The sequence below is a fragment of the Theropithecus gelada genome, chromosome 19, assembly GCF_003255815.1.
Source record: "Theropithecus gelada isolate Dixy chromosome 19, Tgel_1.0, whole genome shotgun sequence".
NCBI classification, from domain to species: Eukaryota; Metazoa; Chordata; class Mammalia; order Primates; family Cercopithecidae; genus Theropithecus; species Theropithecus gelada.
Window position 1 is genome coordinate 11,018,336 of NC_037687.1, and position 17,255 is coordinate 11,035,590.

At 54.4% G+C, this 17,255-nt stretch overlaps 2 protein-coding genes across 4 annotated transcripts in view; one reads left to right on the forward strand and one right to left on the reverse strand.

Annotated features, from left to right (window-relative positions):
- DOCK6 (dedicator of cytokinesis 6) overlaps window positions 1-17,255 on the reverse strand; it is a 64,262-nt gene that overhangs the window by 35,955 nt on the left and 11,052 nt on the right. For all 3 annotated transcript variants that reach the window (XM_025367990.1, XM_025367989.1, XM_025367988.1), the window contains exons 6-21: window positions 16,180-16,392; window positions 13,895-13,980; window positions 11,271-11,337; window positions 11,022-11,171; window positions 9,089-9,169; window positions 8,841-8,994; window positions 8,529-8,656; window positions 8,330-8,423; window positions 7,005-7,167; window positions 2,906-3,023; window positions 2,764-2,834; window positions 2,357-2,495; window positions 2,168-2,269; window positions 1,504-1,590; window positions 1,056-1,287; window positions 313-474 (exon numbers count right to left, since the gene is read on the reverse strand). In XM_025367990.1, the coding sequence (XP_025223775.1) occupies window positions 313-474; window positions 1,056-1,287; window positions 1,504-1,590; window positions 2,168-2,269; window positions 2,357-2,495; window positions 2,764-2,834; window positions 2,906-3,023; window positions 7,005-7,167; window positions 8,330-8,423; window positions 8,529-8,656; window positions 8,841-8,994; window positions 9,089-9,169; window positions 11,022-11,171; window positions 11,271-11,337; window positions 13,895-13,980; window positions 16,180-16,392 (2,047 nt within the window). The remainder of the gene's footprint in view (window positions 1-312; window positions 475-1,055; window positions 1,288-1,503; window positions 1,591-2,167; window positions 2,270-2,356; window positions 2,496-2,763; window positions 2,835-2,905; window positions 3,024-7,004; window positions 7,168-8,329; window positions 8,424-8,528; window positions 8,657-8,840; window positions 8,995-9,088; window positions 9,170-11,021; window positions 11,172-11,270; window positions 11,338-13,894; window positions 13,981-16,179; window positions 16,393-17,255) is intronic.
- Window positions 4,593-6,903, forward strand: ANGPTL8 (angiopoietin like 8). Its single transcript, XM_025367991.1, has 4 exons — window positions 4,593-4,899; window positions 5,100-5,261; window positions 6,403-6,512; window positions 6,618-6,903. The coding sequence occupies exons 1-4, from the start codon at window positions 4,603-4,605 to the stop codon at window positions 6,643-6,645; spliced, it is 597 nt and encodes a 198-aa protein (XP_025223776.1). The 5' UTR covers window positions 4,593-4,602; the 3' UTR covers window positions 6,646-6,903.

The following is a 17,255-nucleotide window of genomic DNA, read 5'->3' on the forward strand; positions in this document are numbered from 1 at the left end:
TAGTAGAGACGGGGTTTCACCATTTTGGCCAGGCTGGTCTTGAACTCCTGACCCCCTGAAGTGATCCACCTGCCTTGGCCTCCTAAAGTGCTGGGATTATAGGCATAAGCCACTGTGCCTGGCCCCAGCTAATTTTTGTATTTTTAGTAGAAACAGGGTTTCATCATGTTGGCCAGGTTGATCTCGATCTCCTGACCTCAAATGATCCATCCACCTCGGCCTCCCAAAGTCCTGGGATTACAAGTGTGAGCCACCGCACCCAGCCTCTTCTCCTAGATATTTCTTGTCTCCCAGGGATTTCTACAAACTCACCATCCGGGAGGCTGGGCTCAGTGCCAGGCAGGCGAAATGCGTAGTGGATGTAGGCAGCCAGCTGTGGGCAGTGACCGCGGGCATCCTGGGCTGCCTCCAGGCTCCGGTGGACAAGGCTGACTACATGGGCCATTGCTTCAAAGGCTCCACGGCCCAGGTTCACTGCCGGGCAAAGCAGAGGTCAAGTTCCAGGGCCCAAGGCCTCTCACCTCCCCGCCCACTTTCCAAATATAAAGACATCAGGATTTGAGGGATCATGTGCTCATTAAAGGGTCACAGATTTTTTTTTTTTTTAGATGGATTTTTGCTCTTGTTGCCCTGGCTGGAGTGCAGTGGCATGATCTTGGCTCACTGAAACCTCTGCCTCTCAGGTTCAAGCAGTTCTCCTGCCTCAGCCTCCCGAGTAGCTGGGATTACAGGCACGTGCTACCACGCCCAACTAATTTTGTATTTTTAGTAGAGATGGGGTTTCTCCATGTTGGTCAGGCTGGTCTTGAACTCCTGACCTCAGGTGATCTGCCCGCCTCGGCCTCCCACAGTGCTGGGATGACAGGCGTGAGCCGCCGTGCCCAGCCAAAGGGTCACAGAAGACCTTCTCTGGGTGTAGGGGACTGGGGGTCATTTATCAGATGAGACAAATGGCCTGAGAGGTAAATGGACCTATAGAAGTTCCCTCAGGACCTCAGGACTGAGGAGCCATGTGCTGGATGGGGAAACTGAGGTCTGAGGCCACATCCGCTTACCAATCTGGCCACTGATGATCGGGGGCCTGACGACCAGACGCACGAGCTTGTCCAGCACGTGGTGGGAGAAGGCCACGAGGGGTTCGGGGCTGGCCAGGCGCAGTGCTGCAAGACTGGCCCGCAGCTCCTGCTCCACGTTGCCCTCGCTCAGCACAGCGTCCTTGAGCCGGAATGGGAAGGCCCCCTCCTCCAGGACATGCACCAGGGTGAAGAATTTGTCCAGGTGGGGGTCCTGGGTAGGGACGTGGAGTGAGCAGGGTGGGGCCCCAGGGGACGAAGACCACCCCCACCTGAATCAGCAGCTTCCCTGAAAGCTGGGCCCAGCTGACCAAAGTCACGTCCAAGGCCCGAGGCCAGACCTCCCTGGCCATCGGCAACTGTTACTCAATCCTAGGGCAGGCAAGAGGGGAGCAGGGCAGGACTCTTGGGTTCCCGCCCCACCCCGTACCTGGGGGTGCACAGAGGACACGGCCGTGAGCTCCACACTGAACACGCCCTTGTGACCGTCCACCCAGCGCATGCCCGGCAGCGCCACCTGTGGGAGGGAGGCACCGGGTGGGCACTGGTCAGCCCTCCCCGACTGATCAGGTCACCCAGCGGCCCCAGCCATTGCGACACTGTGGCGTGAGTATAGCCTGGTCTGGGGGTGCAACCAAGCAACCTGACTCCAGCCCTGGTCCCAGTAGACTGAGGGGGTCCACTGGGCAGGCTGGAAAACCCACATGCCAAGGAGGGGGGCAGAGAACGGAGACACAGGGTGAATGAACACTCATTGAGTAGGTCAGGAAACAGGATAGGAGGATTTGAGGCCTCGAGTCATTAATGATGGTGCATTCATGGGGAATGATAAGGTACTGCGGGGGCAGGGGACAGTGATCAGGAAGGCAAGCAGGGTGCTAAAGTGGGAATGGAGCAGAGATGCAACGGGAATCTTTGGGGAGGACAGGTAGGACACAGAGAGGCATTAATAAGGGGATAATGAGCTACACAGGGGCCCTGGAGGCACCAGTAGAGGCCAACAAGCCTCCCAGGATTGAAAGGAAGGAAGGCAGGTGACTCGGGAGTGCTTCTGGGGAGAGTGCATTGGCAGGCAGGCGCTCCGGGGCACATACATCGGGTGTGAGCACGGAATAGCTGGGCGGCGGCTGGTCCACGGACACTGGGAGACAGAAGGGGCCGGTCCTCAGGCGCCCATGCTGCAGCAGTGGGATCCACTGGGGAGAGGCTGAAGGTCAGGTCTGCAGCCAGGCTTGGGGACGAGGAGGGCTCAGGGGGAGGGAGGGAGGAAGGGGACGGCTCACAGTAAAGCCCACGGGTGTCTCCAGGGCAGTGCCCGGCCGGGGCTGGCAGCTGACGTGGTAGAAGGTGAACAGCAGGTGATGGTTCTCTGTCACGCAGGCTGGAAGATGCAGCTTGAACTCCTCGTAGAACTCAGGGGACCTGGGAGAATCAGGCTGGGGGATCTACTGGGGGCTGGGCTCCCCACTGTCTGCCCCATCACCTCTGCCATGCCACACCTGCATTGCTGCTGGGCCTCACTGTCTCTGCTCTCTGCCTCAACTTCCCTCATTAGCACTCTGGGAGCCTCTACCTCTCTTCTTCTTCCTGCCCCCCATCTTCTCATCGATGCTGCCCTATGTGTATATATAAGGGACATCCTCCTATCCCCATGAGTGCCCCCGAGTTCCTCACGTGTCCCCCTACATACTTGTTATGGTAGACCACCGGTGTGAAGGCCTCGCGGGTAAATTCACTGCAGCTGGACTTGCCAAAGATGACCTGGTGGAGTGGATGCATGAGGAACCCATGGGGGATGCCCTCCCCTCCTTCCCTGGGGTGCAGTCACTGACCGGCAGGGCCTGGCTGGGGTCCTCGCCTGTCATGTACTGCACTCGCACGGCAAGGTTGCGCACGGAGCCCTGGCGGCTGCTGAAGTTGAGGCTGTGCGGGTACACGTACAGCAGGTTCCTGTCGGGTGCAGGATGGGGGTGTCAGAGGAACAGGGCCCCTGAAGGTGCACATATGAGGCTGGGGTGATGGGACAAGGCTGGCTGGGAGCACAGACAGTCCGGGAAGAGTGGGTCATGAGGCTGGGGCATTGAGGGCCAGGTGAGAGGTAATACAGGTATCAGGCAGGAGATAGGACAGAGGGCAGAGGGTGGAGGACAAGTGAGTACCCTCAAAGCACGGATTGGGAACAGCGTGGTAGAGGGTGGGAACACAGAAAGATATCGGAGGCACTCATGGACACAGTGACACACAGAAGGCAGAGAAGAACGAAGCACTCGGGGCCAGAGTTCCAAGGTGGCTCAGGTGGCCAGTGGTCAAGCCTAAGCCCCACCCAAGGGCCTGACTGCCCTTCCCCTAGGAGGTCACTAGAATTATGTGGCCTATTTCTCAGGTGCGGAAACTGAGGCCAGAGTCAGAGTCCTACCTCCTTCCCCCAGGGGCAACTCTGTGCAAGCCTTGACCTCTCTCTGGGCCTCAGTTTCCCTGTGTGTATAATGGGCACTTCAGGCCTTCCAGCTGAGCCTTTGTAACGATACTGATGATGATAAATAACAACAATGACAATAACTGCACCAAACACTATTACTACAACAATACAATAATTGCACCTACTGTGTGCCAGGCTCTGTTCTAAGCACTCAACATGAAATCACTCATTTACTTCTGACAAGTAGCTCATGAGGCAGGACTAACATCACCACCATTTTACAGGAGGGGAAACCAAGGTACTTGCACAATCTCCCAGGGAGTAAAATGGCAGTCAGTGGTGATCCGGGTATATGCAGGTCTTGGAGATCAGGCTGTGTGACCTTGGGAGAGTCTCTGCCACCTGCACCTGCCCCCTTGGCTACTAACCAGGCCAATAAAAGCCCTCAATGCTTATAAAATCTTCACTATTGACCAGGCATGGTGGCTCAAGCCTGTAATCCCAGCACTTTGGGAGGCCAAGACGGGCGGATCATGAGGTCAGGAGATCAAGACCATCCTGGCTAACACGGTGAAACCCCGTCTCTACTAAAAAATACAAAAAACTAGCCGGGCGAGGTGGCGGGCGCCTGTAGTCCCAGCTACTCGGGAGGCTGAGGCAGGAGAATGGCATAAACCCGGGAGGTGGAGCTTGCAGTGAGCTGAGATTCGGCCACTGCACTCCAGCCTGGGTGACAGAGCGAGACTCCCTCTCAAACAAAAACAAAAACAAAAACAAAAAACTTCACTATTATTACCATCATCACTGCGATGCCTATTCATAGATGGAGAAACAGGCTCAGCATGGTGAGTCTCAGGAACTCCCAGCGGGGTCTGGGGCCCGTCCTTTCCCAATGCCCCCCACCCACACCTGGCCCTGAGCCCCAGGAAGCGTGATCCCAGCGTGGCCCAGCCGGACATTTGCATGATGCAACTATCGCACCACCGCCAGGCCCTTGTGCAATGCGGGGCACCCGGCTGGCCAGTTAACGATTGACTGGGGATCAGTGGGGGTGTGAGACATAAAAGGCTTCAGTGGCGGTGCTGTGGCTACACACTCAGACCCTCAGTCATGCCAGTGCCTGCTCTGTGCCTGCTGTGGGCCCTGGCAATGGTGATCCAGCCTGCCTCAGCGGCCCCCGTGGGCAGCCCAGAACTGGCAGAGCATGAGGAGCTGACCCTGCTCTTCCACGGGACCCTGCAGCTGGGCCAGGCCCTCAATGGTGTGTACAAGACCACGGAGGGACGGCTGACAAAGGCCAGGAACAGCCTGGGTCTCTATGGCCGCACAATGGAACTCCTGGGGCAGGAGGTCAGCAGGGGCCGGGATGCAGCCCAGGAACTTCGGGCAAGCCTGTTGGAGACTCAGGTGGGCACTGCAGCTGCGACACTATGGGGTGGCCAGGAGTTCAAAGAGGAGTTCATGTCTAGGGTAACCAACCATCCTGGTTTGCCCAGGACTGAGGGGATTCCTGGGATACAAGATTTTCAGCGATAAACTCAGGCAAGTCCTTAGGTACACAAAGATGAGTTGGTCATCCTACTAGTGACCCCCTGTTTATTAAGCAGATGGAGGAGGATATTCTGCAGCTGAAGGCCGAGGCCATAGCCGAGGTGCTGGAGGAGGTGGCCCAGGCACAGAAGGTGCTACAGGACAGCGTGCGGCGGCTAGAAGTCCAGCTGAGGAGCGCCTGGCTGGGCCCTGCCTACCAAGAATTTGAGGTCTTAAAGGTAAGGGGCTCCCCCAGCCCTAGCAGGCTGAGACCCTGATTCCCGGCCAGAACTCGCTTCTGCACCTAAGTCCCAAAGACCTCCCAGATCAGCCTCCCAGCTCTGTGGCCTCTACTCTGCATGTCCCCAGACAAAAACCAAGTCCTTTTGTGTGCCTCAGTTTTCCATTTGCAAATAAGGGCAACACCTGGTGTCTCACAGTAGGGCCAGGTACTCAATGCAGGTGAAATATTCAGCATGGGGCGGGCACACAGTTGGCGCTCAATAAATTCTTTTTTTTTTTTTTTTTTTTTTATCAGAGTCTCACTGTCACCCAGGTTAGAATATGGTGGCATGATCTTGGCTCACTGCAACTTCCACCTCCTGGGTTCAAGTGATTCTCCTGCTTTAGCCTCCAGAGTAGCTGGAATTACAGGTGCGCCAGCTAATTTTTGTATTTTTAGTAGAGATGGCATTTCATCATTTTGGCCAGGCTGGTCTCGAACGCCTGACCTCAAGGGATCTGCCTACCTTGGTTTCCCAAAGTGGTGGGATTACAGGTGTGAGCACCTGGCCAATAAATTCTTACTACTAGAGAAACTAGTAATATTTTGTAAGCACCCAATAAGTACCCAGCACTGTTCTATGCCCTTTAATAATCCATACAATGGCCGGGCTTGGTGGCTCACATCTGTAATCCCAGCCCTTTGGGAGGCTGAGGCGGGTGGATCACTTAAGGTCAGGAGTTGGAGACCAGCCTGGCCAACACGGTGAAACCCCGTCTCTACTAAAAATACGAAAAATTAGCTGGGCCTGGTGGCACGTGACTGTAGTTCCAGCTACTCAAGAGGCTTAGGTAGGAGAATTGCTTGAACCCAGGAGGTGGAGGTTGCAGTGAGCTAAGATCATGTCACTGCATTCCAGCCTGGGTGACAGAGCGAGACTTTGTCTCAAAAAAAAAAAAAAAAAATCCATATGATGTTTATCACCTCCCCATGAAGTGAGTCCTATTTTATCCCCATTGTACAGATGGAGAAACTGAGGCCAAAGAGCATTGCTGACTTGCTGGGTCACACAGATACAATAGGGGGGCCAGGGCAGGGGGTCAGGAGATGGGAGGTGAGGTGGCCGTCAGCTGAGGTTTCCATTCTGACCCCCACAGGCTCACGCTGACAAGCAGAGCCACATCCTGTGGGCCCTCACAGGCCACGTGCAGCGGCAGAGGCGGGAGATGGTGGCACAGCAGCATCGGCTGCGACAGATCCAGGAGAGGTGAGCCTGGCGGGGGTTTGGGAGGCAGGGCAGTTGGATGGGGGGTGCACAGGGCAGCTGAAAAGGGGTCCCCTCACCTGGGATGAGCCACATCTCCCTCCCCAGAATCCACAAAGCGGCGCTCCCAGCCTGAATCTGCCTGGATGGAACTGAGGACCAACCATGCTGCAAGGAACACTTCCACGCCCCATGAGGCCCCTGAACAGGGAGGAGCTGCCTGTTCACTGGGATCAGCCAGGGCGCCGGGCCCCACTTCTGAGCACAGAGCAGAGACAGACGCAGGCAGGGACAAAGGCAGAGGACGTAGCCCCATTGGGGAGGGGTGGAGGAAGGATGTGTACCCTTTCATGCCTACACACCCCCCTTATTAAAGCAGAGTCGTGGCATCTCACCCAGGGTGTCTGTGTGTGTCCTCGGCTTAGGGAGACCCCACCCAGCATGATGTACGAATACCTCGCATTCAAGTGCCCAGCTGGGCCCCAGATGCCGTACCTATAGCTGGTATGGGGGGCATAGACTTCGCGAGCAGGGAACTCCAGGATCTCCTTGGTGGGCCGGCCCCTGGGGTCCGGGTAGGGCTTGATATGAAGCAGCTCGGGGGAGAGGCAGAAGTGGGGATTTTCCGGAGCTGGAGAAATGTCGATCTTGAGCTGGGCTGGGAAGGGAAGAACCGGTTTGCACCCGCCTGGGAGCCTCCCGGCCCAGCCCACCCTGTCTGGGCTGTGGAGTCAGGGCAGGCTCTCCACGATGTTCTCTGAGGACTGGGGGCTGTGTCCCTCAGGTGCCAAGTCCAGAGATTGCCCTCAACTCTGCTGTCTCTCATCCTACAGTTTGTTTTTCTTTTTCTTTTTTTTTTTTTTTTTTTTTTTTTTGAGACGGAGTCTCGCTCTGTAGCCCAGACTGGAGTGCAGTGGCCGGATCTCAGCTCACTGCAAGCTCCGCCTCCCGGGTTCACGCCATTCTCCGGCCTCAGCCTCCCGAGTAGCTGGGACTACAGGCGCCCACCACCTCGCCCGGCTATTTTTTGTATTTCTTAGTAGAGACGGGGTTTCACCGTGTTAGCCAGGATGGTCTCGATCTCCTGACCTCATGATCCGCCCATCTCGGCCTCCCAAAGTGCTGGGATTACAGGCTTGAGCCACCGCGCCCGGCTTGTTTTTCTTTTTAAGTGGAATCGGGCTCTGTCGCCCAGGCTGGAGTGCAGTGGGGCGATCTTGGCTCACTGCAACCTCTGCCTCCCCAGTTCAAGTGATTCTCCTGCCTCAGCCTCCCAGGTAGCTGGGATTACAGGTGTGTGCCACCACACCAGGTGAATTTTTGTATTTTTAGTAGAGACGGAGTTTCACCGTGTTGGCCAGGCTGGTCTCAAACTCCTGACCTCAAGTGATCTGCATACCTCGGCCTCCCAAAGTGCTGGGATTACAGGTATGAGCCGCTGCACCTGGCCCCCAGGCTGGTCTTGAGCTCCTGCACTCAAACGATCTTCCTCCTGCCTCAGTATCCCAAAGCATTGGGGTTACAGGCTTGAGCCACTGCACCCCAGCCTTACCCCTACATTTGATCAACTCTGCCCCCAGGACCCCTGCCTGCCCTGCTGCCATTATCCACCCATTATCCGCCCTATATCCATCTTATTAATTCTGCTTCTAGTCTATGGTCCTCATTAGAAGGCACAGTTAGCCCCCGAGGTCAGGGATTTGTCTATCAAGGTCACGGTTGGGTCTCTGATGCCCCTGGCACAGTAGGTGCTCTCGGTGTAGGTTTGTTGAGTGACTGAGTGAGAGTGATACTTCTTGTGTACGGGGTGTGCCACGCACCAGTCACTGGACGTAGTCGCCGCAGCAGGGACGACGGGCGCCTCATGTCAGCCAGGAACTTGAAGAGGTCCTCGTCACTAAGTCGCTCAGCCTCCTACATGGGACCCGCTCCCGTCAGCCTGGGCCGGGGGGCTAGGGGTCCCCAGGGCTGATGCAGCCAGCGGGGAGAGGGGGAGTCCCTGGTCCCGGGGTAGGACACCTGCTTAAAGAAGTTTGTGACAGTTAGCGTGGCTGGGCGGAAGCCAGAGAAACTGCAGGCGTCGTCCCCACTACTCGCCCGGTCCTGGGGCCCCCGACGGCGGCGGTCTGTCCAAGCTGGCCGGCGCTCTAGAGGAGGGAGTGACAATGACAAAAGGGGGACCAAGATGAAACAAGGAGACTCAGGGGCGGCACAGTTCGGCCAGCAGAGGGCGCACCCCACTCGCTCCGTAGCCCCGCCCCAGGCCTGTCAGCACCACCCTTTAGCCCCGCCCCGATTCCCGCCCCAGGGCTGTTAGCCCCGCCTCCTCACCGCCCTCCGAGTCAGAGTCCCGGTCCAGCTGCCCAGCGCTGCTCACGATGTTGGCCAAGTGCACGGCCGTCCAGGCAAAGGGCATGCGGTAGCGGCCCAGGCGGGTGCAGAACTGCTCAGCCGCCAGGCGCAGCTTCTCTAGCTTCTCTTTGTTCTATGGGGAGACCCCCGTCCCCTGCCAGCTCAGCATCCTAGCCCTGCTGAGTCAGGAATCTGGCCTGCCCCTGGTTCAGCCCCCACACACTTACCTTGGCTGTGTCTACTTCTTTCATCACCATGTAAGGCTCACAGCACTCACTGATGTCCCCTTGCTGAAGCACCTTCTCCAACTGCGGGGCAGATGAATGAATCCAGTGAGGCGCCGCCCGAACGCTCTGTTCCCTCCTACTGACTCCCCAGCCTCCAGGACCCCTCATGGGCCCTCAGACACTCCTATCATATGAAGGCTTTTGCTCCAACACCTCCCATGGCTCCCACTGTCCTTAGGATCAAGGGTTAGTGCTTGACCTGCCTGGTGGCTACTCCCTCCCATTCTTCAGATCCACCCCCAAACTCCAAGCCCACCTTTAGCTGGTGATATTTTCCCTACATTTACTTATTTATTTACATGTATGTATGTATGTATGTATTATACAGAGACAGGGGTCTCGCTATGTTGCCCAGGCTGGTCTCAAACTCCTGGGCTCAAGTGATGCCCCCACCTCTGCCTCCCAAAGTGCTGGGATAACAGGCATGAGCCATCACGTCCCCGGCTTGCCATGCAAATTTTTTTTTTTTTTGAGATAGAGTCTTGCTTTGTCGCCTAGGCTGGAGTGCAGTGGCGTGATGTCCGCTCACTGCAAGCTCCGCCCCCTCCGGGTTCATGGCAGTCTCCTGCCTCAACCTCCTGAGTAACTGGGACTACAGGCGCCCGCCACCACACCTGGCTAGTTTTTTTGTATTTTTAGTAGAAACAGGGTTTCACCATGTTTGCCAGGATGGTCTCGATCTCCTGACCTCGTGATCCGCCCGCCTTGGCCTCCCAAAGTGCTGGGATTACAGGCGTGAGCCACCGTGCCCGGCCTTTTTTTTTTTTTTTTTTTAAAGACAGAGTTTCCCCTGTTGCCCAGGCTGAAGTGTGTGGTGGGATCTCAGCTCACTGCAACCTCTGCCTCCTGAGTTCAAGCGATTCTCCTGCCTCAGCCTCCTAAGTAGCTGGGATTACAGGCATGACCCACCACACCTGGCTTTTTTTTTTTTTTTTTTTGGAAATGGAGTCTCGCTCTATCACCCAGACTGGAATGCAATCGTGCAATCTCGGCTCACTGCAACCTCTGCCTCCCGGGTTCAAGCAATTCTCCTGCCTGAGCCTGAACAGTAGCTGGGATTACAGGCACCTGCTGCTACGCCAGCTAATTTTTATATTTTTAGTAGAGAATGGGTTTCACCATGTTGGCCAGGTTGGTCTCGAACTCCTGGGCTAAAGCGATCCTCCCGTCTCAGCCTCTCAAAGTGCTAGGACTACAGTCATAAGTCACCGTGCCTGGCCTTCCCTACATTTTTCTTTGTTAGTGTAAACAGAGGCCACTCTGGACATGGCTCTGAGCCATGAGGCCTAGACTCCAATCCTGACCACTCAGGGGCTGTGAGACCCTGGGCAGTGGGACCCTAGCTACTCTGTGCCTCAGTTTCCCCAATGGGAACCATAGCACCCCTCCACCTTGGGGCCTGTGGTGAGGACTGAAGGTGGGATCCCTGTGAAGCGTGACCGTAGCAGCACCTGCCTGTGGACACATCATTGCAACCTAATTGAAGATTTTGAGAAAAGCAACTTGTCCTCACTCCCAGAAAGAGAAAATCTCAAATGAGGGTACCAACTAGGTCTTTCATCTGTCCATAAACTTCCCAATAGCATCTCACCTGCCTCCGAGGACCCCAGCCTGTCACATGTGCCCAGGGATGGTTTTTCTTCCCAGGCTGCCCACTTATGGTTCTCAGCTCAACTGTCGCCTCTCCCTGGAAGCCCTCGGTGATTTCTCCCCACCTGAGTTGGGTTAGGGACCTCCTCCCGGCCTGTGTGACCCCGGCAACAGCCCTGATTACCCTTCTTGGTGATGTATCTGTCTCATTCTGTGAAGGCAGGGACTGAACCAGTGACAGGCATTCGGTATTACCACCCCCTTGCCCAGCCCCAGCAGGCACCTTGATGACCAGGAAGATGTCAGGTGAGGGGTAGGTCACGGAGAAGATGGCAGAGCGGGCCAAGGTGGAGATGGCAGGGTGGGTGCCATGAGCCCGAAGCAGCCCCTTTATGGAGTCCGAATTCAGGTCGAAGTAGAAGTTCTCCGAGATCTGGGGACACCAGAGGCAGCTGGGCCACTACCTCTGGGAAGCCCACAGCCCCCCAACAAGGAGGAGGAAGGGGAGGAAAGAGAAAAAAGGGGCTCCTACCTTCTTTTTCTCCCGCACATCATACAGAGCCAAGATCCCAAAGATGGGCTCAATTTCAATCTCAAACCTACAAGTAAATGGGAGGGAGGGGGTTCTCCTTAATACTTCCCGCCATCCACACACCCCACTCCCTCTTGGGGCCCAAGGTGGAGGGCATCTGACTCCCACTGGGCCACATGGAACCGCCACTTAAGGGCTTGCAGAAAAGGTACATCTCATTTTGCAAAAGGGGAAACTGAGGCACTAAAGTTTTTTTTATTTTTTTTTTTGAGACAGAGTCTTGCTCTTTTGCCCAGGCTGGAGTGCAGTGGCGCGATCTTGGCTCACTGCAACCTCTGCCTCCTGGGTTTAAGCAATTCTCCTGCTTCAGCCTCCTGAGTAGCTGGGACTACAGGCACGTGCCACCACGCCTGGCTAATTTTCTGTTTGTTTTTTCTTTTTTGAGATGGAGTATCGCTGTCTCACCCAGGCTGGAGTGCAGTGGTGGGATCTCAGCTCACTGCAAGCTCCGCCTCCCGGGTGCATGCCATTCTCCTGCCTCAGCCTCCCGAGTAGCTGGGACTACAGGTGCCCACCACTGCGCCCGGCTAATTTTTTGTGTTTTTAGTAGAGACGGGGTTTCACTGTGGTCTCGATCTCCTGACCTCGTGATCCGTCCACCTCGGCCTCCCAAAGTGCTGGGATTATAGGCATGAGCCACTGTGCCCGGCCAATTTTTTATGTTTTTAGTAGAGACAGGGTTTCACCATGTTGGCCAGGCTGGTCTCGATCTCCTGACCTCGTGATCCGCCCATCTCGGCCTCCCAAAATGCTGGGATTACAGGCGTGAGCCACCGTGCCCGGCCGACACTGAAACTTTTTTTTCCCCCTTCCTACACCCTTAGTAAGTAACTCACACAGAGTTCCTCCTCCCTGCAACCACAGCCCTTTTTCAGTTGGCATGGGGGCAGTTTTGGGCTCAACAATCCCCACATCTTGAAATTCTCAACTTCTGGGCTTCCTCGTCTCTCCTTTCTGGGGTGTCATCTGCCACCACTGTCACGCTGCATGGAGTTCCCATCTCGCTCACCTGAATGGCCACCATAAGTCCTTCCCTGTCTTACTCTACCTTGCTGGCCTCCGCTCACCATGCACCTCCAAACTGAAACACTGAGTACTCCCCGTTACATCCCTTCCATCCTCTCTATTCAGCCAGTTCCTCTTCCTCACTGAGTCTCCAAGTACACGTCCCTCTGCAAGGGAAGCTGTCCCAGATACCCGCTCCTACCCCTCAAGCTGGGTCAGGAGCCTCCTCCAGGACTCTACACACTTTCAGTGTCACTTATCCTGGCTCTGCGTGGTCATTACATGGTTATGTGTCCTGTATACAGTAGGGACTTCATAAATGTTTTTTTTTGTTTGTTTTTTGAGGCTGGAGTGCAGTGGCACAATCTCAGCTCACCGCAACCTCCGTTCTCCGGGTCAAGTGATTCTCCTGCCTCAGCCTCCTGAGTAGCAGGGATTACAGGTGCCTGCCACCACGTCTGGCTAATTTTTTTTTTTTTAGTAGAGATGGTGTTTTGCCATGTTGGCCAGGCTGGTCTCAAACTTGGCTCTGGTGATCCGCCCACCTCGCTTCCTAAAGTATTACGATTACAGGTGGGAGCCACCGCGCCCGCCCGGCCAGTAAGTGTTTGTTGAATGACTGGATGAGCCCACAGAGCCAGTTCCCAATCCTTGTGTTTAGGGCAGGAGGCCCACCCAGGCCTCAGGCCAGCATGGAGCCTCCCTTTCCTGCCCTGATCCAGGCAGGAACTCGGGGTGGGGAGAGGCAGGGCCAGGCTCAGGTCCAAGTCCACATCCTGTTCAACTCTGTTCCCACGCACTTCTGCTGCTCCCTGGGGGCTGGTGTGGAGGGGGCTGAGAGCCAGGCCCAGGGTCACTAGCACCCGCCCCAAAGCCTCCCAGCCAAACCCTGGATCCCAGCAGCAGGACCGGCAAGCGCCAGACTCCAGCTTCACAAGTTGTATGGTCTTGGCACCATGATGTTACCACTCTGTGCCTCAGTTTCCCCACCTTTGCCCACTTCATGAGGTTGTGGTGAAGATTAGATGGGTTCATATACATGAAAGGCTGAGAACTGATCCTGGCATACAATTGGCACTTAAGAATTGGCGACTTGGGGCCGGGCGCGGTGGCTCACGCCTCTAATCCCAGCACTTTGGGAGGCCGAGGCGGGCAGATCACAAGGTCAGGAGATCGAGACCACGGTGAAACCTCGTCTCTACTAAAAATACAAAAAATTAGCCGGGCGCGGTTGTGGGCGCCTGTAGTCCCAGCTACTCGGGAGGCTGAGGCAGGAGAATGGCGGGAACCCGGGAGGCGGAGCTTGCAGTGAGCTGAGATCCAGCCACTGCACTCCAGCCTGGGCGACAGAGCGAGACTCCGTCTCAAAAAAAAAAAAAGAATTGGCGACTTGGGATAACGAAAAAGGAAGTCTTACTTCCCCCTATCAAAGCCCATAGGTGGCCACATAGGTGACAGGGCCGCACACGGTAATGGCACCACTCATGTAGTGTGTACCCCACCGGAACCCACGTGGTCCTTTCATGCATCTAAGAAGAGGGACACATCGGTACACTCACTTGAGCGACAGACACTTGACCAAGATCCTCTGTCCAAAGTGCTCGCGGGGTGGCTCCGGGCGGCTACAGCGTTCCACGGCTTCGTCCTGCCAGGAGTCGGGGGCAGGAGCTGCGGGGGAGCAGCTGGGACATCCTCCAGGAAGGGTCTGGAGTGCCCAGCTTCAGACCAGCTCTACCCCAGCCTGACTAACCGTCTTCCGGTCCCTGCCTCTGAGCCTTTACACATGCTGTTCCCGTGCCTGGAATGCCCGTCTTCTCCCGCTCCTCCTTGTCTGGCTAATGTCTGCTCACTGTTCATATATACTTCTGCTATATAGAGGTACATAGTAGGTGTCCATGTATAGAAGCTTTTTTTTTTTTTAAATGGAGTCTCACTCTGTCGCCCAGGCTGGAGTGCAGTGGTGTGATCTTGGCTCACTGCAACCTCTGCCTTCCAGGTTCATGTGATTCTCCTGCCTCAGCCTCTGGAGTAGCTGGGATTGCAGCTTAGCCAACCCTTCCTCCAGGAAGTCCTCCCTGATCCCTGAGGCCTGGGCAGGCACCTCTTCAGGTGCCCACAATGTCCTGGTGTAAGGAGCCATGGTGGCTGGGACACTGAGGACCGTGTGAGGGACAATTACCAGCACCTCATCATGGCACTACTCTGTCTGGGTTATAAGCTCCTAGTAGAGAGGTCTCTCCTCCACCAGTGAACTCTGAAGGCAGGGACTGGGTCTCTCTATTCATGGCTATATCCCCAATGCCAACAATACAGTGGGTACCCAAACATGTTAGTCAAATTATTATAGAGGTATACAATAGGTACCTACTAAAAGTTGGTTGGATGAACATAAGCACATACAGAAAGCATCCAATAAATGCTGATTGGCGAAATAGGGATATATACCCAATAAGGCACTCAATAAGTACTGATTGAATAAATATGGGTGTATATAGTAAGCACTCAATAAATGGCTAAATACAAACACAGGAGTATACACTAGGTACCAAATAAATGTTGGTTGGATAAAAATAGGCGTATGTGGTAGGTGTTCAATAAATATTGGTTGATTAAATAGAGAACTATACAGTAGGCATTCATGTATTGAATAAATATAGGGATTATACAGTTGGTACCCAATACATGCTTGTTGGATAAATAATTTTTAAAAATTTATTTTCTGGCCGGGTGCAGTGGCTCATGCCTGTAATCCCAGCACTCTGGGAGGCTGAGGCGGGTGGATCACAAGGTCAGGAGTTTGAGACCAGCCTGGCCAACATGTTGAAACCCCATCTCTACTAAAAATACAAAAATTAGCCAGGCATGGTGGCGCACGCCTGTAGTCCCAGCTACTCAGGAGGCTGAAGCAGAAGAATCGCTTGAATCCAGGAGGTGGAGGTTGCAGTGACCTGAGATCGTGCCACTGCACTCCAGCTTGGGCGACAGAGCGAGACTCATCTCAAAAAAAAAAAATTTATTTTATATATGTTTTTACCTTTCCTATGGTGTTGATGGTTGGATAAATATAGGGGTATATAGTAGGTGTCCACATATAAAAGCTATTGAATAAACTTAGGAGATACAGTAGGTGCCCACTAAATGCTGGTTAGCTAACTATAAAACTATACAGTAGGTGTCCATATACAGAAGCTATCTTTTTTTTTTTTTTTGAGTCTCGCCTCAGCCTCCCAAAGTGCTGGGATTACAGGTATGAGCCACCACGCCCAGCCAGAAGCTACTTTTTTTGTTTTTGTTTTTGCTTTTTTTGAGACAGAGTTTTGCTCTGTTGTCTAGGCTGGAGTGCAGTGATGTTGATCTCAGCTTACTGCAGCCTTGGCCTCCCGGGTTCTGGTGATTCTCATGCCTCAGCCTCCTAAGTAGCTGGGATTACAGGCACCTGCCACCATGCCTGGCTAACTTTTGTATTTTTAGTAGAGACGGGGTTTCGCCATGTTGACTGGTCTTGAACTCCTGGCCTCAAGTGATCTGCCCACCTTGGCCTCCCAAAGTGCTGGGATTACAGGCCTGAGCCACCATGCCTGGCCTAGAAGCTATTGAATAAGCATAGGGTATACAGTAGGCACCCAATACATGCTGGTTGGATATAGCGGTATACAGTAGGTGTCCACATATAGAATCTATTTAATAAACATAGGATATACAGTAGGTGCCCAATAAACGCTGATTAGATTACTATAGGGGTATATAGTAGATGTCCATCTATAGAAGCTATTGAATAAACATGAAGTATACAATAGGCACCCAGTAAATGCTGGTTGGCTGATATCTGGGAAGGGGCACCTACCTCGTCAGGCGCCGGGTAGAGGGTAAGCAGGGCCGGGGGCCGGTGCTGCCGTCGAAGGCTTTCATTGCGCCGGTCCACATCTTCTGGGGCCGCCCGCTCTAGCAGCGAGGGCAGCAATGAGTCAGCTGCCAGGTTCCTCAGGTCGAAGATGCTAGAGGCACCACTGCTTCGAGGGGTGTCTTCCGGGGAGCCTGAGCCGCGCCGGGAGTCATTCTGCCAGTGGACAATGAGCAAGCACTGAGTGCCAGCTGTATACACCCTCACCACACTCTGGTGAGAGTGTCCTCAAACTCATTCTAGAGATGGGGAAATTGAGGGTCAGGGGCTGAGGGTCATCACTCTAAGGATCACGTGGAGGTTTTGCCTACCCTCTTTCCAGAAACTTCTGTCTGGAGAGCCTCCCAATTTTTACCATTGTTGAGGGAGGCTACTCTTTATCCCACATTTGGGGCTTCAGGTGATTCTTATCTGGCCAGTCAGAACACATCCACCCACCCTAGGGGCTGGCTCCAAGGGCCTGGGCTGGGCCAATGAGAGCCTTCCCTGGGACTTTGTTCACTGTTGCCAGAGAAGGAGAGAGTTCCTCCTGACCTTCCTGCACTGGATCAAATCTCAGCTCAGCTCTGTGACACTGAGTCTCTGACCCCCAACTCTAAGGGCCTCAGTTTCCCCATGTACATCTAAACATAATAACAAAATTAGCCGGCATGGTGGCCCATGCCTGTAATCCCAGCTACCCGGGAGGCTGAGGTGGGAGCATCGCTTGAACCCAGGAGGTGGAGGTTGCAGTGAGCTGAGATTGTGCCACTGTACTCCAGCCTGGGTGACAGAGTGAGACTCCATCTCAAAATAATAAATAAACTTACTTAAAATAATAATAATAATGAAAACAACAATAATCTTTGGAATAATTACGGTTGGTATACAGTAAGTGCCCAGTAAATGTTGACTGACAAAATACAGGCTCAAGGCCTCTAAGAACCTTCCTGTGCCTCAGTTTCCTCACCTGGGTGTAATGGCTGCCCTGACTCCTAGGATGAAAGGAGAGGACACATATAAAGCCTTTAGTATACCCT

Coding starts and splice junctions, on each gene's coding strand:
- ANGPTL8 (XM_025367991.1), top strand. CDS start 4,603: ATGCCAGTGCCTGCTCTGTGCCTGCTGTGGGCCCTGGCAATGGTGATC. Junction 4,900..5,099: donor CAAGCCTGTTGGAGACTCAG/GTGGGCACTGCA, acceptor TTTATTAAGCAG/ATGGAGGAGGATATTCTGCA. Junction 6,513..6,617: donor CTGCGACAGATCCAGGAGAG/GTGAGCCTGGCG, acceptor CTCCCTCCCCAG/AATCCACAAAGCGGCGCTCC.